Genomic DNA, 12362 nt, shown 5'->3' with positions numbered 1-12362 from the left:
CTTTATTTTTGTAATCTAACTTTTTCCTTTAATGTGCCTCAAATACCTCCGAAGTCACAGTCACACCTTTATCAATTGATGTCAGTGTGTGCGAACTTGCATCATTCTCCTTTTCCTCAACATTACTGTTATTTATTTGCACAAACAGTTAAATAACAAGAAATACCGGGAAAATACGTTCCCATGGAGATTGTGTGATTAGATGACTCAGAGCATGAACCCACATGCGCTCATTAATTATTCATGAGAGAAAAAAATCCGTCTGCAACTTTACTCCTAGTTCCCATATTTCCGACAGCTCCTGAATGCAGCAGCAGGCTGACTGGCTCCGTGAAGATGGCGGACTGTATACGTGTTCCTCTGGTCCTGCTTTTGATGTGCATCTTGGCGTTTTTGCATCCAATTCGAGGAGAAATCAACGTTGTCGCTAAACTCGCTCCTAAAGCTGATAACCTACAGAATCCAGCCGGAGGTCCGGGGCCGGCTGAGGGGAAACCGGGAGCCGCTGAGAGGAACCCGGGAGCTGGGGCCTCGCTGTCTCGGAGGCGCTCTGCCGGCTGGAAGTTGGCTGAGGAGGCGGTGTGCAGGGAGGACCTGAGCCGGCTTTGCCCAAAACATTCCTGGAACAACAACCTGGCGGTGCTGGAGTGTCTTCAGGACAAGAAGGAGGTAAATTAGCGGGGCATACTCTTGAGGTTGCAAGGAAAAGAAGCAGGGTGTGCCTGATGAACGGACTAGCTAACGGTAGCTACAACAGTTAGCCAGCCGCTAGCCCTAGTATTGAGAAATCGTCACGCCAAATAGCAGTATGAAATCGTGCAATTTATCAGCTATAATATAATCTTCAATATGACATGCATTATAAAACAACGTGAAACACATGTACCGAGTCATAAGGGTCTGCGCTTCAATCCGGCTGGATGCATTATCACGAATGGTGCATATCTTCTTTACGACTTGCAAGTTTTTGAATCGTGTCGCTTCATATTTCTTGTCGTGAACGTTTCACCTGAATATACATTGATTAACAGAAAAACAACTGGATGACACTGAACAAATGTTAAACTGTGGATTAATTGTGAGCCGAATTTAACAGAGGACATTTTTATACAGATTAAATCCAAATGTTACTCAGATGGTTGTCAGGGATTTATAAGTGAGCTATAACAATCTAAACTGACGGATAATTATCGCAGTTCGGATTTCAGACGTCTTGCATCTAGACTAGCTAGCGGCTAAACGTGAAATTGGGCACACATCTGCCAACCTGCAGACATAACAGTCCAGTGCCACAATTCAACACAACATGTTTGTAACAGTTCATTAACTTGGTAACTTCTAAAACCCCATTAACTAACATTTAGTCAGCTATTTATATCAATGACTGTGATTTGCTAATCGTACTCTGTTAGCAAGTGTAGCATCAACAAGATGCTAGCCCAGATAACTGTTCACGCCTTTCACTGGTTGCTTTTTGCTTGTGTGTCACCGGTAATTAAAGTGTTTTGTTAAATTTTAGACCATGAAGTTACATGGTAACTAGCTTTAATTACTAATCACTGAACAGGTTATTGACTGTGTGTGGGTTCAGCTTAGTCTGTAGCTAACAGTTAGCTCACGTTAATGAGAGGCAGACAGAGCAGTTAAAATGCATTTTGTCTCCTTTCCCCTGGGAAAGGTTGTCGGTGGCCTCCCACACGGCCTGAGGCAGCACCAGGATGAGCAGTCACCGAGGTTTTAGGGCTGTAAATGTTGCCCTGACATGTAGGCAACACATTACCAGAAAATAATAGATCTGAATAGAACGGTTCTTCCCCCTTTTTAATTCCACTGCCAGTTAAATGCTTATTATATTGTAATTGAATGACTATTATTGGCATAAGCATTATTTTAAGCATTTATTACTTATTTCAAGTACACAAATGGTTGTGCAAGTATTTACTTTATGTCTTAGTGTGTACTTCTTTCCACTCCTTTTCAGATGTGTATACCGAGTCATCAAGTGTTTCACAATCTGCATTATGCTTTCTATTTGTTGATTGATCTGCTAATCGTTGTTTATAATACATAATAACATTATCGCATAAAGGTTTAAAAGTGGATGCTCTCAAAGGTCCAAAAGCCTGAAACACAAAGATATCTAAACTATATTCATATTCAATTGAAACCTTTATTTATCCCTGAGTTTCCCCTCGTTTTCAATGACCTCTATAAAAAGATTTACACATGGAGGTGAAGTGGTGTGAGACAATTGCCTTAAAGTGTTTCCAAGAAATGAGACTGTTGATCTTAAGAATGTGTTGTAAATAAGATAAGATCATCTTTTATTGATCCCAAGGAGGGGAATTCACAACTCTCCAAGTTAAAGGTAAACCCACAGGACTTGAAGCGTTAGTAGAACGTTATTAAACCGAGAAAAGCACCATGAATGTCTATGATACGTTCTGTCAGTCCACATCAATTCCACTCAAGTTGATAGGGCTGGAGGATATGGCAAAAAATATAACATGATCATTAAACAATATTGATATTCATACAATATAAAATCTAAAATGCTGCTGGTATCCAGATAATAAAGGAAACCTGAAGAAACCATCAGACTTCAAACATCAGATTATCGTTTCATGTTTTTAAGGCTGTACTTTTATCTGTTTATAACCGCAAGTAATTAAAAGGGGCTGAGTTATCCACAAAGGTCTCGTCCTCTCAAAAACAAACAAACCTGGTCATTAAACCAGTAAATAAATCGGTTTCAGGTTGAAAGTCAGTGTCTCTTTATCACTCATAAGTGAACACAGGCTGTCGCGCAGCTCGGAGCTGAGCCGCTGCTAACGTTAGCTCAGCTCGTCTCTATGATTTCAGCTTGGTTCAGGTTTGGTTCCCCTCACTGTTCATCGTTTACCGGGTTTCTTCTGGGAGCAAAATGGTCCGCAGAGGTCTCCTCTTCTACAAAACACGCAAACCTGATTATTAAGTGTCAGGTTAAAAAAATGAGTGTCTCTTTAATGCTCTTTGGCAGACACAGGATGTCTGGTTAAGGGGCTTTTGGCGAGCTGCCGCAAACCTTTTTTTTTTTTGTCTACAATAGTCTTAAGTTTTGGAGGAAAAAGCATCTTCTCTATCTTACCCATACTTTAGTCTTTTACATTGCCGTATATAACTTGCATGTCAACTTATATGCAGAGTTATGCTGTTTGATCTATCCAAACTGAATGAAAGCGCCCCACGCTGATCATCGCTCTGGACGTAAATGTTATAGAAATTGTTTAATCCCTCAGTCTCATCAATACAGTGCTTCTCTGCTCATTTATACTGTAGACCAAATTTAAGCAGTTGAAGAACATGGGCAGTTTGTTAGCTTGAGGAGAAGCTGTTTACATCTGCACATAAATTCACACACTTCCTGATGTGTATAGATCAGTTCTGCAGCAGCGGGTGGATGTGTGTTTGGACTAAATCAACAGAAAGGTGTTTATTAAAAGTGGAGGTCACGTACACACCCTCACAGAGAGAAACCGTTCCCAGGCTGGCTGCTCGTTGAACTTGTGATTTTTAGGTCACCAGGTCTCTACGCTGACTTTTAGGCTCATTCAGGTGCCGGAGGGATCAGCCCGGCAGGACTATGGCTGGGTGGCGGCTGACTGCTCACTCACTTCTTTAAGCTCATTAGCTGCCTGGCAAAAGCAGAACTGCAGCAGACTGAGAGATCTCTATACGCTACAACAGGAGCTTACAGCAGCTGAGACAATCCTCGGTTTGTGCCCATTATCAGCTTACTGAAAATCACAAGACTGCCTCCTCTCCAGTGGTAGAAACAGCTGCTGGGAAAGGCTGAGAGATAGATGTTATAGGAAGAAACACTGATGGAGGTGTGAGAGCCAGTAAAAGGTTTAATTGTGAACAATTAGTTTTAGAAATCGACCGCTGAAGATATGAAGCTTAAAAAAACGTTACACAAAGGATCTGCTTTAATATTCAACAGGATCTTCTTTGATCGGCGTCCTCCCACCAAGTTCCGGGATAACCGGGCGAGCGGTTTTTCCACAATCCTGCTGACAAACAGAGAAATAATCAACAGTTTAATCAGTAATGAAAATCATAGTTAGTTTCAGATAGACACAACATTAAATGTCACTTTTGAATGCAAATCAACCGTCAGCAGTTGTGTCCTGTGATTGTTATTTCCTCAACTTATTTTTTTGCCTTTTAAAATGCCAGCCTTTGCATAAGTCAAAAGGTGAATGAACCACATTGTTCCTTGTTTTAATGTCCTCATTGCTCAAATATCATTGGAGCAGGTTTGTGTGTGCAAACTGCTATCTGATGTGTGCCTGCTGCAGGTTTCTGGCTGATGTTTATCGAGACCTTTTCAGAGCCTCCACGAGTGACGTTTAAGATCCCCACTGATATGAGCGGAAAATGGAAACACTTTCTCATCAGATATTTTTTAGGTTTTCTTTTTGCAGAGGGCTTGGTTAAAGATGGCAGTGACGTTAATTTAAGTGTTTTGCTCTCTTTTTTTTGCCACTATAACAAGGAAGTCTTAATGTTTCTTGTGTTGGAATCATTTACCCAAAATTAACCTCCTACTTCTTGTTTTTATGGCGATGCAGACTTCTCACAGGGCAGTTCAACAAGAATACAAATTTGTTTTAATCACCTTTTTTGTTGGTAAATTTAGAAAACTATATTCCAGACTAGGGCTGCACAATTAATCAAATATTACTCCTGATCACGATTTAGTCGTCGGTGATATTGGCGTAACAAATCAAGCGCTCCCTAAACTAACAGCCGCTCCCCCATGGAGCGATGGAGAGGTTTGGGCTTCACCTTTGGGGGAGCTGGCATGTCATGTGATGAGCGCCTACCTCGCAGCGGCAGGTGAGAGTGGAAGAGTAAACAACAGAGACGGTCAGAGAAACTAAAGTCAAATGTGTGGAACAGAAGACGAAGAGCTGGTCCCCTGAAACGGCTCGTCAGCGCTTGTTTGGAGGGTTTTCAGGTTTAGGGCGAGTGAAAGACGCACTGAAATTACCCATGATGCACCAAATTCAGGTAAAGAACCTGATGTCCCTAAAAATGTCCCTAAAATGAATGAATAATCGTGATCTCAATGTTGATAAAAAATATCGTTATATTCCAGACATCGTAAAAAGCAGAATTATTTGGGGTTAAACACATTTGCTGCTTCTTCTCCTGAACCCTGAAAATCAACTGGCAGTTGTGTTTGAACATGTGTTACACAAGACAAGGAAGTGACCTTTTGTTTAAAACACATGACACATGAATTACAGTCAGTTACATGCTGTCATGTTTACTGTGCATGATGGCACAATGTCTAAGATTTCTTTCAATGTTTCACTTCTGCAAACTTAGTATTTTATATATAGATTAACAAAAGGATGAAACAATCCTGTAAAGAAGATAGAAAGTACTTCAGCTATAGTTAAAGTGATTTCTCAAACTGATACACGTATTTTAAAACAATATATCTCTTGTATATGAAGAGGTGTTTATCTTGTGCACTTTGATGTAAAAAGGGAAACCTTCGCCCGTTTCGCGCTTGTTTCCTGTGTTGTAACGGTTTGAAAAAACTGCAGCTTCAGGCCCGTGAACGCAGATTTTAGGGTGTGATGTTTCCTGTCTCCGAGCAGCTGCCCTGAAGCTCCTCCACCTTCTGCGTGGAGGCCCCCGAGCTGCCCTGCTGGCACTCTGCTGCTGCTGTTTTCTGGTTCGTGGGTGAGATTGAGAGCTACTTTTAGACTCTGAGCATTTTTGTGTGTCTCCGGCCTGCCCGCTGTCAGTCCTGCTGCTGGCTGTGGTTTTGTGTACGTGGAGTCCAGAGGGTGGAGGCTCCTAGATTGAAGGTTTCGCTTTGGTGTCGGCTTCGTGAAGCCTCCTCGTGTCTGCTTCTGTCTCACAGTCCCACTAAGTTTGATTAATGTCCATTATCCAACTGGGTAATTGTTCATTTCTGCACCTGCTGAGCAACGCACGTCACAAAGAACCATCCCCCAACCCAGGCAGTGTCCGTGCATTTATCAATACAACCATGCTTATTAAAGCTTGATGATGCGTTCAGACCGAAGTCTACTTAACTTTTCTTCAGCGTGTTTAATTCCAAGTGACTTCAAAGTCACGAGTGCATACATTAATTTTTGTCTGTCTTGCAGACAGACCTGACAAAGCATGACTTCAGCCTTTTAACAAACCTGCCTCCTGATGTAGTTCTCTCAGCATCCTGATGTAGTTCTCTCAGCATCCTCTCAGCCTGTTTATTGTCATTACATCTCAGTAACATCTGTTTGTTTTGGCTTCATAGCGCTGTAGTGAGACAGATCTCAGCCTACGTGTGACTGGTTTGACTGCATTTTTTAAATGCATGTACTCGATAAAGTCTTTCCCATGGGTGTGGTAGGGGCCACCTTTGCTGAAGTATAGGATTTTCTTACTTGTACAGCTGCAGTGAAGGCCGTCAGTCTGCGCTGTGTCCTGATGATAAGCAACAACAAAACATTTCAGCATCTCTCCAAACTCAGACCTCATAATTGAGCTTCTGCCTCTACAAGCTTATCTTTAACTCTCTTAAACAAAGAGAGGAGCTTTAGTTTGTTCAGATGAATTCACTGTGGTTCTCTGCCAAAATGAAGAATAATGTTCCTGGATGCTTAGCAACATCCCTTTGTGTCCTCCCAGCATCCAGTGCTTGTGTGACGGACCATTCAGGCTCATTGTTGACATTTATCTGAAAGAGTTCAGGTGTTTGTGGGGCTGCAGATCTTCTTCTGCTGTGTGTGTGTGTCTGGCTAACAGTGATGATCCATGTAAATAAACAACCCACTCAGACTCCTCAGTTTGGTTTAGGTAGTGTTGGCTGGGTCGCTGTGTGAATGTTCCAGATTATAACGCAGACTTTTTACTCGAGGGCTGCAGGAAAGTCCGCTCATGTCTGTATCTGCAGAGGATCGGCTCTTCGTCTGTGTTTCTTTTTATTATTCTGCTCTATTTGGGACATTTCTGGACGTCCATCGCTGAGCAGTGGTCTGGAGCTCAGCCAAAAGTCCGCAGGTCGGGACTCAATGAAAACATGGCTGTCTCTCTGCTCTGCTGTCTGTCTGCTCTCAGCAGACACTATCGGAACTTGTGCATCTGTCTGAGACGTAGAAAGGGACTTCACAAAACGTCTTCATGTGTCGTTCTGTGAGTGAGAACAGTGTTGTTGCTGTATGAGAGCTCCAGGTGTGACGGAGGGTGGAGCAGACACACACACAGTCGACTTCGGCCTATAGAAACTACACCCTGCACCGTCCTGCGGGGTTGTACAGAGGTGTAGGCGTGTTAGTAGTTTTCAGTAACCACTGTGAAACAATCGGAACATCTTCATCAGCGTCTTATTTCTCTGTTTCACTGCTTTATTTACATTAACGGCGCTCGCTCTCTTCACTTCCTGTCTTTGTCGCTCGACCACAGCTGCTCTCTCTCTTTTGCTCCCGGCAACTTTAGGTTGAGAATCTGACTGTAGATTTTCAACCCAACCCAAACTTTTGACAACCCTACATCGCTGAGAAAGCTTTTACCCGGAGCTGAATTACCAGCAGAGGTCTCCTCTCCAAAACACACAGACCTGATCCGGTTAAAATACCTGCTTCATGTGATAAGTACTTTTACAGGATGTCTCTGTGTTCCTTCAATACAGCTAACTTAAGATTAACAGTTGAAGCTCCATATCGATCGGACAAATCCAATCAGACTGACGAAACACTGACTCGGGTTCAGCCCGAGAGTATGTTTAAAAATCATACAAATGATCTTTCAGCTGATATTGATCTGACCTGTGCAGCATCCTTGACAGGAACTACTTTAATAGTCTGGTGAAAGCATGATACCAAAGGTAAATTTAATTAGTTTGAAGGATGATAAAATTGCTGCCAGAGCAAACATGAACCTGAAATTAAATACACCAATAAAGTCGTGTGTCAACAGGTGCATGTCAGGTGGATAGATAAACACTGGGATTCTTATTAAGAAGCTTTGTTTGCTGTCTGTGTGTGTCTGGACTTCACAGTTTGACGTGATGTCAACGTCAGAAGCTGTTTGCAGTGTTTTCTGTGTGTCGTCTGCTGGTGGGAACATCTGGCACACACCTGACCTGAGATCTGACCTGCCAGCTGTTTGCTAAGACAGACAGGCACACATTTTCTCTGGTTGGAGTTTAAATTAAACAGTTTGCAGAGAAACTAAACACTGACCTGAGTCAAGACAAAGTGGTTAAACAGAGGATCTTTAATGACGTGACATTTACCTGTTTACAGACTTTGTACACTCAAAGGACTAGTGCAGGATCAAACTTCTAAAACTGGATACGATTATTGTACTTTTTATTGCAAATTTAACAAAACTGATACTGATGTGTGCATTAGAGATCGGCTGGTGGAGCCGCTGTACTGATGTCCCACCCCTTCCTCTACCCGACACACACCTTGTGTCCTTGGCGTGTTGGAGCCCTCAGGTGTCCTTGGCGTGTTGGAGCCCTCAGGTGGGCTCAGTCTGCAGCAGAACAGCTTCTTGTGTCAGTCTGAAGCATATTTCACGCTGATGGAAAGTTCAATGACTGTAGTGTTAGTGTTAGTTACGTCTCCTCTCGCCGTTCCTCCTCTGCTCTGCTGCTCGGGAACAGAACGCTGCAGGAGCACGATTTTTTAATTGACTGAAAAAGCACTTTGAAGACATTATCTTAGTTTAAAACACTGCACACACGGCATTTTTCTGACATTTTATTACCTAAAGATCCAATATCAGTTATTAATGCAATAATTACTGGCTGCTGAAGGTTATCAGTAGATTAGGATTCAGCTGTTTAGGTCTTGGACGGTGATGATAAACCCAAACATGCAGCTGCTGTGCTCTCTGCTTCATGACTCAGAAGGTGTTGTTGAACAGCCGTCTTCCCTCTGGGTTCTCTCCTCTTTCTATCACTTCATGTGTCATTTTCGCTCCATCTCTCACCCTCTTCCAATTATAGCTCCCCCTCACGCCGGTTTCCCCAAGACACAGCGAGGAGAGCTGATTAGGTTTAATTTAGCTGCAGCTATTAACCGAGACAGACGTTTTCACTGTAAGCGAGTGGAGCAGAAACAACGGAAAAGAAAAGAGTCTGAATGTTTCAGTCTGACCGAAGTATGTGGATGGGTGTGTCCGGTGTGTTGGTTTTATTCCCTGCTGTTGTGTTAGATTACGGCTCTGTTGGCTGGTCACAGTGAGTCTGACACGCGTGCAAACACTTTCACCCGATTCACCTGAACAGTTGATATTCATTGCTTATTATAAGGTTTTGTTAAAGAGGAGTTCCAGTACTTTAGAAATGACTGTTAGGTAAAAGGTTTTGGAATTTCTCCAGTCGCCATGAAACCGGCTGTAACAAAAAAATATGTTCACTACAAGTTCTTGTTTTTCCCTGGACAGAATTACAATCTGAGCCTAAGTGTGTGGCAGCATTACAGAAAGGATCCCTACAGAGATGGACCTTTTTGTTACAGAGGAAGATGATTGTTTATTTCAGCCGGAAACGGCTTTTACATGGCTCTCTTATATGCCACCAGACTCCATTTATAAAAACGGTAATTTAACCTTGCAGAACGCAGGTCCACCACTGGACCACTGCTGCCTCCATCGGTTTGTTGTTTGGTGCTTTTGTGTGTTTCACAAAGGTTTTGGATCCAGACTAACACCAAAGTCAGACAATAACAAAAAAAGTCATTGATCCGTGCAGCTATAGACCCGACACATCATCTGATCTCTCATGTACAATTACTGTTTTTGTCAATGGAGTCTGGTGCCTTTTAAAGAGAGCGATGTAACGTCTGTGTGTGGTTAAAACAATCATCTTCCTCTGTAACAAAAAGGTCTATCTCTGTAGGGATCCTTTCTGTCATGTTGTCACACACTTAGAATAACAATCTGAGCCTGTCAGTGGAAACAACAAGAACTTTTAGTGGACGACCTTTGAACTGGAGCATTTGCAGCCATCATGTTGCCTGTTTCGCTGCTGCTGGCTGAAACAATCTAATTGATCTATTAGTCATTTAGACCCTGAAATATTCAAAAATCGGGACCCAAATTTACGACATTCCCCTTTAAGCCGATGCTGCAAAGAGTTGAAAAGAAAAGAGGTCTTTTGGACTTGCAGATCCCCTGACAGAATGGATGGACGCCCACATGAGTCACATTTTGCTCTGCAGTTCTGTGATGTGATGTTTGGCAGTTCAGTCCAGGAGTGGACTGAGTGTGTTTCAGGACAAAGCCCCACCTCTGCAAACAGAGAACAAAGCACATGTCCTGGTTTGCAGGGCTCCAGAAGATATTAAAGCATACAGTGATTCCCAAGCACAAGATGAGATGCACAAATGTCTTAGTATGTCCTCAATCCAAAGATGTTTGGTTTCCCGTCATAGAGGAGGACATAAATCAGAATATAGTCTCAGTTAGTCTTTCTTAAAGACTTATACAGGTAACAAAAAGCAGAGCAACACTGTGAAGAAGCAGTTTCCTCCTGAAATATTCAAAGAAGTACCAACTTAAAGAAAAAAACAACATGGTGTTGACGGGTAAATCTGGGTCACAAATCCACAACTGTTTATTTTCTTCACCCCCACCGGACCACTGAGTCAGCACAGAGCTGTTTATAACATCTGTCAGTCCTCCACCCGCTGTGCCGTCCTCCTCTTCAGTACGACCACTGAACCCCCCCATCCCCGTATCACACTGCATTTTACGCCTGTGTAAAGAGCATTGTGACACTGGTGTGTAAAGCACACTGTAAATAGAACACACACACACACACACACGCACACGCACACGCACACGCACACGACATATGAATATTCAAACACACACAGATGGTCTATTCCTGGCCCATGCTGCGGCTGCCATGTGGTTAACAGTCAGAAACTCTTCGGCCATCTGCAGAGCTGTGATTTCAAAGACACACACACACACACACACACACACACACACACACACACACACACACACACACACACACACACACACACACACACACACACACACACACACACACACACACACACAGAGTCATTCCTCCATTGGGAATGCAGCAATGATTCGGTTTCTCTGGTTAGAGGAAAGGGGTGGCTGTTGGTGTGCAGGCGTTTGGCTGCAGGTTCCAGGCAGGAAGTCAGGCGGTTCACTTCAGGTCAACGCAGCAGGAAAATAACCCACGTTGGCCCCAGAATCTGTGTCCCGAGTCAGGGGCCGCCTCACTGGAAGGAGGCCACCTACAAAGGTGTGTCCTCCTGAGAGCTAGTGGGCCAGAACTGCATCCCCTCCTTAAATATGTCTGCAGAGGTTTAAAGGGGAATTCTGCTGTTTTTTAAACCTGAGCCTCAGGTCGATTTCTCAAGCTGCCATCAGCTACATCGGTTGAAAAGTAATTATTGTTTCCACTGACAGGCTCAGATTGTTATTCTAAGTGTCTGACAACATTACAGAAAGGATCCCTGCAGAGATTTGATAAGGAAGGATCACTTTTTCTAACCAGAAGCAGCTGTTACATCGCTCTCTTCAAAGCCACCAGACTCTATTGATAAAAACAGTAATTTTACTCCACAGGCCATGTCACTTGCTGGTCTATTGCTGCTTGGATTGGTTAGTTAGTCCGTCTGGAGTCTGGTGCCTTTTTGAATAAAGTAAGATAACGTGTGTGTGGTTAAAACAATCATCTTCCTCTGTAACAAAAAGGTCTATCTCTGTAGGGATCCTTTCTGTCATGTTGTCACACACTTAGAATAACAATCTGAGCCTGTCAGTGGAAACAACAAGAACTTTTAGTGGACGACCTTTGACCCATCAAGGATTATGTTGCAGCCATTACAGCCTGTTTCACACCTGTGCGTACCTCTGAATTGACCTCATAAATACCTTTTAAAGTTTTACACTCTAACCTCTCCTTTCTCTCCTCCACTTTCAGGAAAATGAAATTGCCACCGAATGCAACCATGTAAGTCTTTGCCCTGTTCCCAGCATGCACCATGTTATCTTATAATTCTAACTGTTGTATTTTACGCATAGTTTAAACCTGTGTAGACTTGTGTTGGCATTTATATTCAGTCAATGTTTGCTGAGAAAGAAAGAAAACAAATTGGATGGTCTTCCTTATAGTGATTGTCATTTAATGGAAAACCATCCGATTTGTCTTGTTTATTTCTTTATTATGTTGCTGCCCCGTGTTTATTCTTTTCCTCATAGAGCCACAGTAGATGTTATTTGTGTTTTTATACCTACAGAAGAAACATATAAGCCACAAAATTGATCGTTTAAATACATTTGAAGGTCTTGAAAGAGAG

General features: G+C 42.7%; 1 protein-coding gene across 1 annotated transcript in view; it reads left to right on the top strand.

Moving 5' to 3' along the window:
- Positions 1-328: 328 nt before the first annotated feature.
- Positions 329-12362, top strand: part of glg1a (golgi glycoprotein 1a) — a 44577-nt gene continuing 32543 nt past the window's right edge. The window contains exons 1-2 of the mRNA XM_069686137.1: positions 329-669; positions 11987-12016. Coding sequence (XP_069542238.1) covers positions 337-669; positions 11987-12016 — 363 coding nt within the window. The 5' untranslated portion in view covers positions 329-336. The remainder of the gene's footprint in view (positions 670-11986; positions 12017-12362) is intronic.

This window comes from Semicossyphus pulcher, unplaced genomic scaffold, assembly GCF_022749685.1.
Source record: "Semicossyphus pulcher isolate SPU_LCO1_2020_fin unplaced genomic scaffold, fSemPul1.0.p SCAF_8, whole genome shotgun sequence".
Taxonomy (NCBI): Eukaryota; Metazoa; Chordata; class Actinopteri; order Labriformes; family Labridae; genus Semicossyphus; species Semicossyphus pulcher.
The sequence above is the reverse complement of the archived record's forward strand: the minus strand, read 5'-3'. Positions and strand labels throughout refer to the sequence as shown.